We start from the raw sequence: 17,994 nt of genomic DNA on the forward strand, positions 1-17,994 counted from the left end.
GGCCAAAGGTTCTGCATTGCCACACACACTAAACTGAGCTACCAGCTACGTGGGGATGTACAGGCTGCCTGTGCATGGGATTCGGGGCCAGATATTCTTCTCAGGGAAGATTTCTAAACTTACACAAAACCGGGAATGCCATACCCCTAAGCAGAGTATGGTTTGGAGGTGCTCATGCATGATGTTGAACTACAGTTATTTTATTCTCAAAATGTTTAGCATGCAACATTCTCTTCATCTGATGTAAACAAAGGGCACCAAACAGAAATGCTAACTTTGATTAAGCTGTTGTCTATAAGGCAGTGAAAAACCAGGACACCCTCAGTGGCTCGCAACAAGTGAGGAAGAGACACGCGAATTTTAAAAACCCTCAAGAAAACTAGATGTGTTGACTACCGGCTTCTGCGTACAGCTTCCCAGTGTTTCATAAGCACGGCTAAGCACGTACCACAGTGCTGTGGGAGTTTTAACTAATAAAGACATCATTTACGAGAGCTGATATTTTTATGGTTTGGTAAGTCCAGATCTGATGAGTGGTTTCGACTAGAGAGCAGGAGAAGTCAGTGGGACAAAGAAATTTCTTCTCTGTGCTCTCCTCAGATAACAAATAGAGACAACATTGCCTAAAGAGACTCAGATCATCCCAGAATGTCAGGCCGATGTCCACATGATGCCAAACAGCACAACTGGAACAGATGCTGGAATAGCACCTGAAAGGAGATAAAAGCGAGGTGGGTGTTAGTCCCTTCTCCCAAGTTACTAGTGATAGAAGGAGAGGAAACGGCTTCAAGCTGCGTCAGGGGAGGTTGAGATTGGCTGTTAGGGAAAGTTTCTTTACTGCAAGAGTGGTCAGACACTGCAACAGGCTGCCCAGAGAGGTGAGGGAGTCACCATCCCTGGGGGTGTTTAAAACACATGTAGATGCAGCACGTCAGGACATGGTTTAGGAGACACGGGGGTGTTGGGCTGATGGTTGGACTTTATCCTAGAGGTCTTTTCCAACCTTAATGATTCTATACACTTCTTTCCTCCTCTTCATTTTTTAAATTCTCAAGGTTGTAAGTTGCATTAGAAACATGCTCCTTTAGGTACTTTATTTTTAAGATTGATCCCCCCAGACACAAAGCTGTGGCACAAGGATGGAACAGTTATCTGAGAACGCATTTTACTTCAGAGCAGCCTCACTTCGTTGTAGCTGACCATACTGGATCTTAAAAAAAAAAAACAACCAGGAGAAACGTTTGGAGTGTGCGCACATGGTCTGCATTTCCTAAAGCTGTGGTTTACGGTTGAATTGTAGGACTTCATCACGTCACCACAGTGACCCAGCTCACTTGCCTCACTAGCTCCAAAGAGCATAAAGCCAGCGTAGGAGCAATCAGTTGATTTGGCCTCGTGAAATTCCACCAAAGTTACACAACAGACGATATTAAACAATAGAAGACACGTAGTTCGTTGCTGTTGGTCAGAGAAGCTTTGCTAATCTAAAATAAGGAACTGCGTAGTATAACTGAGGACAGATTTTAATCTGTCACATCAGTTTAACTTTAGGGGATAAAATACATCTATGGTTTGAAATGCCAGACTCTCAGGCTACCCAGCTCTTCTCGAAGCACTGACACAGCTAAACAACTAAAAGGAAAAAACTATGCTGAACACAAGCAACTCTCTGGGAGGAAAAAAAAAAAAAAATATTTACTGGTCTTATCTTAAAAATAAGCAAAAGTGCAATAGGCAGCAAATCAAGTACCCGCTTCATGTCACAGATGATACAACCTGGAAGGCAGAACATCGATGCACCGCTCCTGGTAATTTGTACGAAACTCTGCCTTTCAGCTGCAATGTTTTGAATGTTAACATCATGAAAATAAATTTATCCCACGCTCATGCTTGGTTTTGCTGAATTGCCGTGAGCTGTCTTTTTAGGTGTGTTCCACATATTCATTTTATTGCTTTCTTCTCTTCCAGAGGAGGCAGCAGCAAGCACGTGCTACACATTTGAAAGCTGACACTTCTTGTGGCCAGAGGGAAAATGGCAAAGGAGGGACATCCCTCTTCACTGACAGGAGTGGAGATTTTCACTTGTTATTCTGTGGTAGTACGAACCTTTCAGCTACAACTGTGCAAGAGTTACTCACGTCTGCCTTCTCTGCCTTGGTGTCTTCCTACTCTGACGTGTCCTTTTTGTCAGCTGGGATTTTACATGCTAAAACGTACAAAACCTTCAGGCTAATACATACAGAGAAATGCTTAGAAAACTCTTTCATAAGCAAACCTAAGCGTACTTCTGGAAATCACAAGAGGAGGCATCACTCCACTACTACTGCGATTACACAAATAACTGACGCCCTTTTCACACTAGAGAAATTTGTGTTAATAAGTTCCCACATGGCATAAGATTAAATCCAGCAGTCAAATTTTAGTTCATATCAGTGTCAAAACTATATCCTAGAGTTTTACAGTCACTGCACTTACAGTAGCATGAATTCATTTCACACAGTCAGTCTCTTTGAATCTACAGAATCATAAAACAGTTTGGATTGAAGGGACCTGAAAGACCATCTAGTTCCACCGCCCTGCCAGGGGCAGAAGCAAAGCGACAACCCATCCCTGGCGGGGCTCGAGCCACCAACCCTTCGGATAACAGCTGAACGCGCTAACTGCTTGCGCAACAGAGACTCCAGAGTTGATGGCCGATAATGCAAAAAGCAAGGTCGAGATGCTAGTGTAAGGGGAACGCTCCGGTGGTTGTCCTGACAGCCATCATCGTGCTCTGCGGTAACGCAGGCGGGAAAACCAGAACTGCTCTCTTCTCCCTGGCCACTGCGCCTGCCTTTCCTCAAGCACCCCCACTCCCAATAGAAAAGGGCACCAAGCATTTTTATAGTCACAGTTGACAGGTTTTGTTCAGCTACTAACCTAAGCCTTTCATATTTCAAGAGATCTGTAAGGCATTAAAAAGAAAGGCAGGGCAGAGGTTAAAATGACTGTTCAATTTTCCATTGAGACACAAGTTCTACATTTGTACCTTGACTTAAGATTTGCACAATGTTGTATTTATTTTTTTTAAAATCTAGGAATTGTCAAACTGAATCGAATCGGAAGTCTACTTAGGTCAATATCCTGCTTAAAAAAAAAAAAGGCTTCAGAAGTTGACTCCTGTAGGAGCCAACTATGAATTAATCAACCCTTTGTAACTCTCTTGATCTGGCAAAAAAAAAAAAATTGTTTACACTCTTTGTGAAAACCTTTAACTTGATTAAGCTTAGTAACTCTTGCAACTCTCTTTTTATTAGTCCATAACCTGGCTTATAAACCATATTTATCGGGATTATCTGGATAAATACTTACAATTTAAAAAATTATATTTTAATTTCCAGTAGCTGCAAGCTCCACGCTGCCATCACACAAAAGATATTTTATCAGTTTTGATTTCTGCAAAAGCATGGTGAATTTTTTCCCCTTTATATTTTCCCTTTCTGAACTAATCTCTTGCCAGTTTTCACTTCCTCTACTCAGAAGAGCTTTCCTATGGTTTATTCCTGTAATCATTCTCTGATCTTTCTACAATACTTGAGAGAGATGTGGCTGTTGCAACATATACTTATTAGATTTTTTGTTTGTTTTTAAATTTTATATTATGCTAAGACGATGAAGTATATATCTAAAGTTACCTTGAGTTGTAAATTTGTTACATGATTAAGGGAAAAAGATTTTTTAAAAAAGGCTTGAATAGCATAATTAAAACCCCAGTAGTTTCATTACCTGTACAGTTCCCATAAAGTAAATGCAAATTTGTAATTTAAAAATAAAAAAGAGCTTTTTTTTCCTTTTGATTTGACACACACATTTAGGCTCTGTGAATTGAAGCAGAAAAATACCCTCTTACAGTCTAGTTTTCAACAGCACGTCACTGTTAACCATCGGTGAAGACAGGGCATTATTTAAAACAACCCGAGCACGCAGTGCAGCTCTAGGTGAGGGTTAGCACACGATCAGAACTTAGACTGAAAACTTAGAGCAGAAGGTATTTTGTGGCTGCCACCATGAGGCAACTGCATGTACTTCTGTTGTAATTTATATAGTCTGAATAAAACTGGACCCGAGCAATCACATTTCAGTAGATCCTAAGCACAGCTCTTTGAACTAGTCACCGAGGTGCTCTGAGATACTGGTTTTAAAAAGGGGAGTTTACATACCTATGAACGTGTTTAAAGCCTGAACACATTATGCACACCCTAGTCCACCATCCAATTGTGGCAGCGTTCGTATGGGCTGGATGGGAACAGACGGAACTGTCTGCTTTGCAACACGAGTTATAAATGATCAACTGTCCTTTGGCTGAAAGGTGGAGCCCTAATCTCAGAAATGCTGTTGTATTGTGATGCCGTCTAGTGACGGGGGCTGTAAGTGTGGGAAGGCATCCTCCCTGCCTACGGGTACTGGAAGTTCACTTCTCCCCACCCCCTCCGTCTCTAGATGGAATACTAACAGTCTGTAATGGTTATATGCTAGAAGAGTGCGATTTTTTTGTTAGGTAGATCTACGGCAATCTGGAACTTGCTCAGCCTGTTGTGCTCTGCTCAAATAGGCATTTGGTACTTTTCTTCCTACAATAATCCAAGCAAACCATATCGTTACTTCTGTGAGTAATTACAAGAAGCTTTTGCTGTATTTTCCCATTAGGTATAACCCAAGTTAAGTAAGTCCCATTTTACAAATACTGGCACTTCTATATTTGAAATTCCTAACATACTACAGAGACATACACTCATGAAACTTGACAGGTGATGTTGACAGCACAGTATCAATAAATTTGAAATATCAGGGCAAAAGTTAATCTAGTACACACACGAACACACAAAACCTTCACAGCAAAATATATATGGAATTTCCACACACACACACACACACACCCCCACACACCCCCACCCATTCTGGAAGTAATAAATTTAAACAGCACTGCCATGAATCTAACACAAAATGCAACCCAGGCATCACCCGACCTGAGGATGAGCAAGTTGATGGCCTTTTGAATGATTCAGTTTGGAAGGGTGACATTAGTTGGTCCCTGCTTAGAGTACTGCTTACTCGTTGCTTATGTTCGGATGAAGCTTACAGAACAAATAAAAATGTTTTTCATGCTTCTCCAAAAATCATTTGTTTGTAAGAAGAACAAACCTGAACGGAATTAGCACTTTCTTTTCCAGGCAGAGGCAGACCCCTGTATACACACAGCATATACTAACTCAGTCTGTACACCACACAGATGGAACAAAAATGCAGATCTGTATGGACAGCAGGCTTGCCTGAAGAAGCAGAATCTCTCATCCTTACAATAAACAGGATGTGAGTTTTGCCCAGCAATGGCCTCCTGCTTGAAAAACCTTGTGACTAATTGCATCCTACCATGAGTTTAGCAATCTGGTTGCTGAAGACTTCTCACTTGCGACAGCTAGGCTATCTGCAGGGTAAAGTGTTCTCAGCAGGAGGAGCAATCTGCATCAAAGCAACAGATAACAGTGCTTCCTTGTTCCAATGTCAGACAGCACAGAAAATCCTTTGACTAATATCAGATGTAACAGAAATTGCTTAAAAGGAGCACTTGAATGCATAATGCTCTCGTTACTCACAATACTGCCCTTTCGCTTCAAATTTCCCCAAGTTTATTTTTAAACTGCTGATATTTTTATTGGTCATAAATGGGCAATTTTTTCCACTAATCATCCAGGATTTATCAGTGAACAGCAGCAAGCGTACTGTGCCGTGCAAGGCCACTGTGATTTAGAGTCCAGATTATCTTATGATATTTAAATAGCCTTGGCATTAACAGCAAGCTGTCAGTGCAATTTCCAAGGCTATGCGAGATCAGGATGCAAGTATGGGGCCTTAGGGAAGCTGAGGAAACAAACTATCCAATTACTCCAAAGTCAGGGACCGCCTAAAGCAATGTAGTGCCAGCAACTGATGGGGCCCTAAAAGCCCACACCCCAGCCTTCCCTTCGTCTGAACCAAATTCTCTCACATCAGCCATTTTACAAGCGTCACCCCTTCGTGAACTGTTAAGGTATTAGGCTATATATTTTTAGTAAAGGCAATCGGCATCGATTCCCTCCCCCACCTTTCAGTATTTGTATTAAAAGTCCTCTTTATTCAAAGGAGCGCAAAGTTCAAACGTCCTACCATAGCAACACATCTCCTGCCAGTGAGTGTGCCATTACCGCCATCGTTCCTCCTCCCAAGGCACCATTTTGAATTGGCGACTGCATCTACACGAGTTCACAGGTACAAACATGTTTAAAAGCATCATTAAATGGAGATAGTCCACGGCCTACAAACAGCTGTTTCCATATACACAGCTGCAGCACTTTGTACTGGGTGGTACACCGAAGGCATTCTGCTTTTTATTTCCAACTGACAAGAAAACAGTGTTGCCCCCTCCCAAATGGAAGTTCAGGTGAAATCGGGAGCTCTAGGAAGGTGAGCTGCAATGACCTTTGATGTCCGGGATCCATACACACTCTTATTCCACTGTATTAATTACCCAAAATGCTAACAAATCCTTAAAGCAACACGCAAGCCTTAGTTCTGCACTGCTCTTTTTCGTGTCGGTGGTCATCCTGTGTCACACAGACAAAGATTATACTGCCACCTTCAATATAACTGGAACTATGAGTACTTCTATAAAGTTTAGCACTGCCAATCACATCATCGGTGTGCCTAAATATACAGATTTTAAGCAATATATGAAGTTTGTAACCAGCCATTTGGTTACCAGACACGCTAACAGAGAGGTTTTTTTATTCCGTGGGAATGCTTGGGGATTCGAGAGCGGAAATTGTCAGATATGGACTCCCAGCCATATGGAAACACTGTTATTAACGACACTGATGTACTGAAATTGTTAACTGCAAAATGGTGATAAATTATAAGGTCTAAAGATAGCGCTGGTGCTACAATTACATTTAGAAGAACTTTCTTTAAGACATCTCTATATGTACTTGTACATCCAGCTCTGAAACAAAGCCAAACTACAAGATATATTAGTTTTCTAGGTTTGGAGAGTACCTTTTTCTCCTGGCAAACCATCCTTTCAGGGAGTACGGCAACAAAACCGAAACACGTACTCACCGACACACCTCATTCCAATCTGCCATGAAGATCAGTGCATGTGGCAGCTCCTACAAGAAACCAGTTTACACAGTTATCTACTTACTGCAAAAACTCTGTATTTATGTGTAAAAATAATAAAATACCGAGTCTTTTAGCTTGAACATGAGTAACACTCTCGTTATAAGATGCATGGTTAATACTATGATCCCTCTTTCTTATTATTTGTTTCTCCTTCATGCATTCTTGGACCAACTCTTGGAACTATACTCTTTCAAGAGCTCCTTTTGCATCTGGTAACTTTGAAATATAACTACGTAACAAGAAAAGAAATAGCTGAACGGAAAGTTAACAGTATTTTTTACTTGTCTTGGAACCAAACATTTATTTCTTAAATTTTTACAAATAAGATTTTATACAAATGACAGATAACAAAGTTTTCTACCAACACTAAAGAAATCAAGGTATGCTCAGTATCTTCACCAGGCAAGGCTGGTTTCAGTATCAAAGCAGTACCCAGCTGGTCATGTACCATATTCTCCGGTGCTGTCAACTAGCGTAACTTTTGAGCTGTACCAATTTATACCGGCTTTCACAAATATTTGTATTAGATTATAAAAATCTTCCCCCAGACCAGTTTAGGATCAGGTTCCCCAGTTCAATATTTCCCCAGTTAACCTCTTGAAATGGAACAAACAATAACACCTCCTTTGGGGAGTTACCGACTGAGGGTTATGGCTGTCACAAGCAACCACGTCACTCAGTGGCTTTCATAAACAGATCACACAATTTTTTTCCTCCTCTCCTGAGTCACTGGAAACTGGTCCCAGAACTCTGCTACTCTGAAGGGTAAGGCTTCCTCCTATCTTTGGGAGATTTCAGGAGTCTCAATACATGCAACTTTTCTTCAATTCCAAGTTAATTTTGCGAAGAAAAAAACCAAACACCCCAAAAGTCCAAGGTAAAAAGGTCTACTAAAAAAAGGAACAAGAAAGAAGACAAACAGGCCATTTCAGTGCCTCATTTAATTTACTTTAAATACAGCCTGTTTGCACGTTCCTTCAGTACAGCAAGGATTATTGTCCAGCCACATTTTCTTCTTCAGAAGCATACCGGTGTCCTTCACAAAGTGTTTTTGTTAGTTAAACTATGTGGATAAATTCTCTTTACCTCCAAAAAAAAAAGTTACTTTTTTTTCTTTCCCCTGGATTCTCTGTTAGCCTTAAAATATTCCTGGTATGAGCCGGTAAGGCACTGCAGCAGTGTAGCGCTTCCAGTCCTTCCCATATTTGCTGAAACAACGGTGTTCATCCCTAATGCAACGGTGGGTTAGCAGAATAGTCATATAAACAATGTAGAAGTAAGGCAAGATGTGTTCAAACCCACAAGTTAGGCAATAGGCCAGGGAGCCCATCAAGTCTCCTGTGTAGTTAAAATGACGTGCCCACCCCCAGAACCCCGAGGTCATCAGTTTGCTGTAGTACTTGGTCCCGTCCACAGACATGTAGGAGCACTCAATATACTCCGGCTTCTTCCCCCATATCTTGCAGTTGCCATTTGTACGACGGAAGAGGTCCTTCTGGTGGTTGGTCATTCTGAAGATGTAATAGCCGATCAAGCCCAACACCAAGATGCCTATGGCATTAGCTGTGCACAGCTGCACAGGGTGGTAAACCAAATATAAACCCTGGGAGAAGGAAAAAAGAAACAATCAGTGATTTACTTTAAATATATGCTCAGGATGCCAGACTAATTCATTGACCTACAGAACAGATGAGTAAAAAGAATAGGAAAATCTACCCTACAAGTAAAACCATGGGAAATTTTCAGAAAATTCTGCATCCTACATTTTCTTTTTCTCTTTCTCTCCAAAACTGCATTTCTTAGGTGGAATAAGAAGGGAGAAGTTGCAAGGATGCAGACAGACTAGGGCAGAAGGGAAGAAAAAAAAACCCAACCAAACACAAAAAAAACCCCACAAAACAAAAACACAAAACACCAAAAAAGCCCCAAACCACCACCCACCAAAAGACCCTCAACATGCAGGAGTACAAAAAGAGACTGAAAGGATTTAAAAAATATATACAGACACAATAGACAGTGACAGAAATGGGCAAAAAGAAGGGGAGGAGAGAAAAAGATGTCAATTCCATGCAGGAACAGTAAGCCTTCCTACAAGTCAACTGTTAGCAAGGATGTTGCAATGGTTACTCAGTGTTCAACCTGTCTAGAAACAATTTAAGATAAAAATCAAACTGCTGGGGAGAGTGTTTCTGGAAAGTTTCTTTCCTTTTAGCCCAAATGTGTATTGTACCACATTTTTACCTGCAAAGTATAGAGGTAAGGCAACCAAACACAGTCTCCCCAGCCCAAATACCATCCAAAATGATCATGGCAGATATCAATGGTTTTCAAATACCAGGCTTCGTTCCAGAAGAAGTCCAAAACATAAATACCCTGAAACAGAATGGTTTCACATTAAGAACAGAGCACTGTCACCAGTTATCCTGTTTAACAGCATCAGCCTAATCTTTCTGTGCTGTCTTGTGATAAGATCTCAAAACTGACTTGTGTTTTTATTTTAACATCTCAAAAATAGGGTATTAAGAGGAACATCTGACACAGATATACTGCGTCTATATAGATAAAGCAATAATAAGTAATACAAAGGCAAGTGTGCTACTGTAAGGACATGCACTTAGGAAGCACACTCGCATTCGGCCACCCCTACTTCTCTTCAGCTTGAAGAGTCTTATACTTATAGAGAGTGGGAATAGAGATTCTATCAAGCAGGCTCCCATTTACACATATCAATAAATAAATCCGAACCCTTATCTGTACTTATTATTTTGGGGTCTCTTCAGTAGAAACCACAGCACCTGACTGGCTCTTTGCAGGTGTGGTGACGTCTGTAGTTCTGCATATCACACACACACAGACACAAGTTAGGTGCAGTGCTGCCCTCAGAAAACCCTGCCCAATCTTGCTCCAGTGAAAGCCACTGAACTTGCCATTTTTCTCTTTGGATTCAAGACCAGGCCATGCCTGTTTCCAGAACATAGGCTCAGAAAAGTATCTCTTAAGTTTACACTGAAATCTGCTGATGCAGATATGACCACGCCACTGGTGGCACTCTGCATCAATACAGCAGAGTATTCACAGCAGCACTCTTCCAAGAAATGAATACAAGTGTCCAAAGCAGTAAGCCCCAGTGCATCATAACTGAATGAGGTTGTTCAGGCCAGCAAAAATTGTTTAGGTTCAACTTCAATGCAAGGAGTTTTTTTTCCTAATTTAATACTAGTTTGTTTCTGAATTACTTTCTTATTTTACTCCTCCAAATTTACCTGAAGGACATTGACAAGGATCATGGAGTTGGTTACTTGACCATACAGCTCCTGTTGCTTAGCAGCATAGGAAAGGTTAATTAGAGTCCAGGCTACAATACCAGGACGCCCATTGAAGAACAGCTTGAAATCAAACCATTTTCCTATTCGAGGGTTAAATTCAATCCCCATCATGTAGTCATAAAAGAAGTTGCCAGTGAATTTGCTGGAAAGCATAAAGAAAAATAAATCAGAAATGTATGCAGTTATACCCGAATACACGTTATTACTATTCTGATTACACATTTCAGATTCACTTGAGGTAATGATAATAAAAATCGTAAAACCATATAATGTTGTGGAAGATAAGACAAATTGATCCAGCCAAAGCACTACATTAGTAGAGATAAATTTTCGCTTCAAGGTACACCAGTTTAGTCTTGGTAACACTTTTGAACAGTTTAACTGTGACCTTACATCCATGCTATTTGTGACAAATAAGTACCCGTGACACTGAGGCTGCCAGCCATATGGCATGTCACATGAAACAGAGGATGGTGCTGAGGAAACAAAGAACCACAGTCATCCATTGGCCTATCTGTGCCAGTAAAATATATTCTGTCATTATTATTCTGCGCAGCATTCAATTTATGTGTCTGATCACCTAGTATTCTCTCATTATTAAAAACCACATACCAGTCTTCGGCATTGGTAGGGAAGAAGTAGCTTTTAATCATTGCAAATGTGGAAACTGCGTATCCCAGGACATTGGCACACCACAGGAGAGGAATCCAGTTGTCAAAAATGATGGTGGGCGAGAACCATTGGAAGTAATAGGCGTTTGCAAACCAAAGCACGTGGGTAATGATCCAAGCCTGAAGTCCATTGATTTCATACTTATTCACTGCACCTAAAATACGAAGAAAAAAAAATGGTATGTTACTGACATTGCATTAGTTCACCTTTTTATTAATATGGATATGCATGCAATATATAGAAGCTCAATCAAATGCTCATGAAATGACCTTGCTCTCCTCACCTTCTCAGTTAAACATCTTGGGGTGCTTTTCTGAAAGTTTCATTAGACTGGTGTAACTATCAGGCTTTGTTAGGCTGAGTTTTTCTCTTCACACTCACCTCACGAAACAATTAATAGGGAGTCTCCCCTAAAACTGACCAAGGTAATGAGCTACCCTTTCTCACACTTAGTTCACATCACCCATTTTGTTCAAGTGTTGTGGCTTACCCTGGCTTCAGCAGGTACGACTGCATTGCCAAATGCTAGCCATAGTTCACTGCTGATTTTAAGCGCCAAAATGATCACTCTGTATTTTTCCATTGCTGGTGTGGTGCCTGCCGTATCAGTAGTTTTACTAACAGTAAGAGACAGAAATCCCATCATTTATTCTAAAAGACTACATAGATTGCTTTGTATTTTTGTGTGAAGTAAACACAAGGAATATGAAAGCATTTATGTCCACCATTCCTCCAGATACAATCTTTAATAACCCACAGGTAAGTACAGTAATACTATAATTTTAAAAGTTTTTATGGTGTGCATATATTCTAAGGAAGAACTCACCAGCAGGGGTGACAGCACCTTCTTGTACACCTCCTACATATCCAGGGAGAAATTTATGGCAGAAGTCAGGAACAAACACATACAAAAACACCTAGAAGAGAGAGAACGTTTTAAACAGCAAAAACAGGCCAGACAAAACCCTAAAAACCACTACTCCTTTCATACACATACCCAATATAACACACAACAGTTTCAATTAAGTATTGGATAAGTAAATATGGCAAGATTTAGCTGTTGTGATTTTAGACTAGTAGTATGTCCAAGCTATTAAACAATCAAAAAGATGTACTTCATGGATGGTTGTCACTCTCCTGTGGTGGGGAGGCAGGACAGTCGGTAACTAGATTCAGGTCCTTATCCTTTTATTTTGAAGTTAATGTGTGTTCTGTGTAAGTTGTTTTCCAATTTGGAAAAAACATTGGAGTAGCTTGCTAAATTTGAATGTATTTTACAAATAGAAGTTCTACTTCGTACGTCAATGTTCTTTTACTGTCCGTCTATAGAAAATATCACCCCTTCTGCAGTGTTAGCTTATGATATATTTATTATGTATTAATTTAAAACAAATGGGTATTGTTGTAACAGAGTTGCTTTTTCTTAAAAACCACGTCAAGGCCTATGTCACAGAAGGAACATTTGTGTGTATTCTCTGTATGTTTATTTTACAAGTGCATAAGCTTCATCTGGATTCCAAAAAGCCAAGGAAAGTGAGACACACCGAAGAGTAAACGCCAGCGTGACATTCCATTATCCTTAACATAGAAGGATTAATCAAAGAGCTGTTTGAAAAACCAGCCACTACCTCTAGATCATAACTCAACAATATACCTGGAAAGTGACCCAAAGGGTATAGATGCCAGCAGCCCTATAGGTCAAGGTTGGAGTCTTGTTCCAGATGTCAGACAGATGTTTATTCCCCGTGAACAAGTCAGTAAGTGGATCAGTCAGAGAGCACTGGTACTGGTCACAGGACATTATGAAGTAATATACGATAAACGGCGCAAACATGAGCAGGAAAAGGATGCTTGCCAAGGAAAACCAGTCCACCTCCCTGTAAGTCAAAACACAGCATTATTTTTTTCCAGCTTTTGGTTAGAACAGCAGTTTGATTAAGTCAGGCAATTTTTTCAGTGGACCTTCTAAACTAACCAGATGAAAACTGAAAATGTTTTCAGGGCACATATATTTCTTTCTGTTAAATAGCTACAAAAAACTTTGCATGTTACATACTTTACCACAAACTGTTATAAAGCTATGCTAGCTGATCAGAGCAACAGAATAGATGGTATCCCCCCTCCAAAAAGCAGATTATTATTACAGCCTTCATGTTTTTGATGGCAATCACAGGTATAACTGGTAGAGTACTCAGCTGGAAGTGGTAACAGAACCCCAAGAATATTATGCAAGCTTGGAAACAGAAAAGACAGCCCTTGGACAGCCATTAGTTGAACCAGCTCTACGACACTCTGACTGGCTGCTTCCCGCTGCAATACAATACTCCACTAACACTTGCACAACTCTCTGGGAACAGGGACATAAGTCATAACTCTTGCTACAGCAGGAGATGTCAGATGGCAATACCACAGATGGATGCCTGTTTTCCAAGTCTCAGGAAATATTTTGTTCAGCCCTTGAAGGAACTAAAAATTTACTGATTTTTATTATTTGCTTTCCTTTTTTGCAAGGAGGACTGTGTTTTAACTCAAGCCATCTGGCAATACCTCCATCTTAAGAATCCTGAACTCTTTTTCAGCAGCTGTTACTACAGCTCGTTATCCATGAGCTTTCACAAGAAGGGCAATACAACAATCTGTTATTTATAAGAGAGAAGTTTAAAAGAAAAGTAGCATCTATAGCAGTAAGTATGAACCAGTTTGAAATACAATGACTAATGAGGGTCATCAGCTTCTCTCACCATGCTCTTCCCCACTGGGCTTGAGGTGTTCGAGTACCATTTTGGGCACTTCTGTGTTTTCTTTCTTCAGAAGGTTTTTTCTCCTGATGGGCTGCCATGACGTCCTGTATGAGAGAAAATATTCGTGGTATTATTCCAGCTGGTTCTCAGTAATTCTTATGGGTCTACAGAAGAGAAACACAAATAAAAAGATATTAAAAACTGTTAGAATACAGCCTTCTGATTACAAGGCATTTGGGGAAGGAGAGTAGGAAGGAAAAAATCCTTCCCGATTCCTTATGCTCTTATATTCAGCAAAACGTAATAAAAACACTGATGCCAAAGTCATCCATTTAACTTCTTGCCAAATGGAAATTTCTTTTAAGATATATTGTATAACATGTGAGATGCAAAGGGGAAAAGCTGTTTTGCCACATTCTTATAAACCTCTGAAGATAAAGTTCTGTAATTAATGCTTTTCTTAATTAGAGACATTGCTACTGTTGTAACATTGCCTGTACTGGACCTTGGCAAATTACATACTTTTCCCCAGGCCCCTTGCTCAATATATGTTAGCTACATCAAAGAAAACAAGACTACAGTTTATAATCCCATCTAAATCAGAAATCAGCAGGAACAGAGAACAACTTCCTAGGCAACACCTAATTCTCTCTGTGGAACATGCATTATAGATTTCCTCTGCTTTGCCAAATACTTCTTTTGTTAAAGATCATCACCCCATAATCTGAACAAAAAAAAACCCAGTATTTTTCCTGAACTTTGTCTCGTGGGAAGATATAGACTCTAACACACATGGAGTGTTGTAGTTTGCCATTTGGGGGGAATTTGCTAACAGTTGTTAGTTTTGTACCTTCTCAGGCTTTGATGTTTTAACTCAAACCAGAAACTGCCAGTCATTTCCACTGAATCAGAAATTATATGACAACACACTGTCAGGGCCCTGAGGGCACTAATAAGCCTTACTGTCCCTGCCCCGCCTGGCCCAGGGCCTCCCCTGAGGTCCAGTATACCCATTTCAGCCCGTCCCAGGGCCATCGATCCCTGCCCCAGTAATGCTATGAGTGCTGCTCTCCAGCTTCACCCGAGTCCTGCCCAGCCATGGGTCACGCTGACCCAGGTCCAACCCACAGGCTGACATCTAGGCCCAACCTCATCCCTACGGCCCTGCCCAGCCGTCCAGGTTCTGCGTCTGACTCTGCTTCCCCTGACCAGGCCTGGACTTGGGCTGACCCTATCACCACAGGCCTGCCTGGCCATCAGGGGAGCTGACCCTGACCTATGCACTAGCTTCCCAGCTTGACCTGCCTCATTGCCATGAACCTGCCTGATTATCTGGATTCTTGGTTGATCCTGGCCATAGTCTCTGTGTCTGCCCTGCTCACCTCCCGGCGGTACTACGGGGCTGACAGGTAAGCCCCTGCCCACAGCTGTGCCACCCCCCGAGCTCCCAGCTCCTGGTCCCTTAGGGAGCAGCAGACTCTCGCTGCTCCCCAACACATTAAGAAGAAGGAAGACACCCCAGTGCCAAAGCAAGGGCATCTCAAACAGGATCAGCCCAGCTGCAGGGATAACACACCACTGTCGGATTCAACATATGTACTATGTCCCTCTTTAGAAATGTCCACACAATACATTTCAATAAAAGTGTTTATTTTCAGAAGTAATCTGAAAAGAAGCCTAATCACTCCCCTTTGCCAACCTGGTTAGGCAGAAATCCTAAGCAAAGAATGCAAGAAGATACACGGGTTGCAGGAAGCTTATGTTATTTTCTATTTCAATTATCATAAGTGCTAACTACCCCCCTGTCTTTCAGCAGAGACATTTTAAAATACAGTCAGACTCCTGGCTTACATTTGAGCCAAATTTGAGCCAGAAATCTACATCTTTCCAAGTATCAATGCTTTCATGACAAGGTTTCTAAAGCTAGTCATGAACCAACCTCAAGAGGAGATTACTAATCACATACAAGACGAGGCAGGACAGGAGATTCACTGTATCAAGGTTAGAGCATAGCAGCTTACTCCAGTTACTTGCATGAGTTTTGCTTTACAACAGTAGTGCAAATTCTTACAGGGAACAGCTACAATACTAGTAGAATTTTGCCAAGATAGAAACACTTTTATTCAGGAATCATCAGAATTGGAAATATTTAGGTCAGATGAAACCTTTGATGTAATCTAGTGCAACCCCCTTGCCCCTGCTAAGAGCAAGGACAATTTAGATCAGGTTGCTCAGCACCTTGGCCAGTTATATTTTTAATATTTCCAAGGATTCCACGTGATGAGTCAGTCCTACTGAGAAAGCGAGCCTCTTTTCTAAGAGGCACAGAAAAGAAATCCTAGGCTGAGAAATTTCATGGTGTTTAGTTTTGTTTTAGGCTCTTAAGTAGCCAAACAGCCCAGCTACTTTGCAGAGCTCAGCACGCTAGATTTAAAAAGCTCTGCTCAGTCTGCTGAGCACTTACAAAAAGCAGCTGGCAGTACCTGCGACTTTGTGCAAGACCCACACACACACACCCAGTTTCTCATTAATCCTACTAGACAGCGCAGAAACTAGTTAATCATCCAATTACTAACTCTGGGAACGGGCTAGATGAGAAAGGCTGGCATTCAATAGGTTGCATGTGGGATCCACACTTCCCCCCTATTTAAAGGCCAACAATTGCCACAAAGTGATGCCTTTCTACAGAGCAATTTAACAAGTGCCTGCTTAGGACTATTCCCCTAAACAAATACACCCCACTCCGACAGACAGCTATGCTGGCAGTAACAATCTCTCATGTTCAGAACTATTCCCACATCACTTGACACATGCTAATTTTTCTGGATCAAGACTCTCATTTAAATCATACTCCTATTAGTAACTATTTCAATTTCTATAAATGCAAGCTTTCTGTTACCCCACTAAACACACCACAAATATTGCTTTCCTAAACCCTTAGTCAGCTTCTTAACAAGAGCCTGAAGCAAAATCCACAGTTCAAATATGAGCTGCACAGAGAACTCCAGAGTCTCTTCCTATGAGTCCAAGCTTCAGGGCTCAACGATGAAGTACCACATTACTGCTCATGCTGCGATAAAGGAATAGTCACATCAACTACAAAATTCACTTGGAAGCTCTGCTTATTTGGTACCTAAGCCACAAATCTAATGTACAATTCAGAGTAAAGCCGACATAAAGTCCTTTCAAGCAATAATAATACGCATGTTTGATTCTTTTCATCTGCATGCTCTGGGCTTACTGAAGAGGCTCTTCAGTAGATCAAGTGGAAGCGTGGCAAAAAAACACTTCTAGATTTTGTCCTACAAAAATAAGGCAGACTCCTCTTCAGGAATATATACGTTAAAGGAAAATCCCTAGCTAACATGCAATATTCCGCAGAGCCCCGCGCTTTGCACGGGAGAGCAGGCGGCCCGGGCGGGGCTCAAGAGGCTCAGGGAGGGAGGGCAGCACCGGCCCGAGACACGGGCACTCCGCGGACCACCATCGGGAACGGGGGGACCCGCACATTAAATACAACCTCCGGCACCGGGGGGCACTTCCAGAGCCGACGGTGCCGCAAACGCCGCCTCCTCCTCCAGCCTCACTCACTCCCTCAGCTCCTCACCAAGGCCAAACATGGCTCCCACACGGCACCGCGCACGGGCGGGCTCGCCTGGCCGGCGGATGCTAACCGCTACTTGGACGCGGTGTGAGGGGGAACTTACCTGTGGCATCGCCGCAGTCCCAGCTCCGCCCGCCCAGTGCCGCTCTCCCCACAGCGGCGCTGCCCTCACGGAGCACCTGCCGCCCGATCACCACCCCTCAGCCGATACAGCCGCAACACCGCTCTCCTCAGGGCGGCCCCGCCCCTCTCCGCCGCTTTGACCAATCCCCGTCGCGCTCCCCCCACTCCGCGCAACCGCATTGGTGGAGCCCGCTCAACCCATGGGCTGAGGAGAGGGAGTGGGCGTGGCGGTGGCGGCGGCGGCGGCGGCGGCGGCGGCGGCGGCGGCGGCGGCGGGGGGCGGGATCTCCCCGGTGCGGCGGCGGGAGCCCGCTAGGTCCCAGGCGCGGTTCTC

General features: G+C 42.2%; 1 protein-coding gene across 1 annotated transcript; it reads right to left on the reverse strand.

The window, feature by feature from the left end:
* Positions 1 to 7,453: 7,453 nt before the first annotated feature.
* On the reverse strand, positions 7,454 to 17,780 carry DHCR7 (7-dehydrocholesterol reductase). The gene is made up of 8 exons (XM_075094981.1): positions 17,641 to 17,780; positions 13,934 to 14,037; positions 12,847 to 13,069; positions 12,019 to 12,109; positions 11,133 to 11,346; positions 10,458 to 10,662; positions 9,436 to 9,567; positions 7,454 to 8,797 (listed from the first exon to the last, which is right to left on the reverse strand). Exons 1-8 carry the CDS (start codon positions 17,647 to 17,649, stop codon positions 8,333 to 8,335), a joined length of 1,443 nt encoding a protein of 480 aa, XP_074951082.1. The 5' UTR covers positions 17,650 to 17,780; the 3' UTR covers positions 7,454 to 8,332.
* Positions 17,781 to 17,994: the final 214 nt, after the last annotated feature.

Source organism: Phalacrocorax aristotelis, chromosome 5 (assembly GCF_949628215.1).
Source record: "Phalacrocorax aristotelis chromosome 5, bGulAri2.1, whole genome shotgun sequence".
NCBI lineage: Eukaryota > Metazoa > Chordata > Aves > Suliformes > Phalacrocoracidae > Phalacrocorax > Phalacrocorax aristotelis.

Excerpts from the sequence above, each read along its gene's own strand:
- DHCR7 (XM_075094981.1), bottom strand. Across the intron at positions 12,110-12,846 it reads CCCTTTGGGTCACTTTCCAG|GTGTTTTTGTATGTGTTTGT; the intron begins GTATATTGTTGA and ends TCTCTCTTCTAG. Across the intron at positions 10,663-11,132 it reads CCTACCAATGCCGAAGACTG|CAAATTCACTGGCAACTTCT; the intron begins GTATGTGGTTTT and ends TATGCTTTCCAG.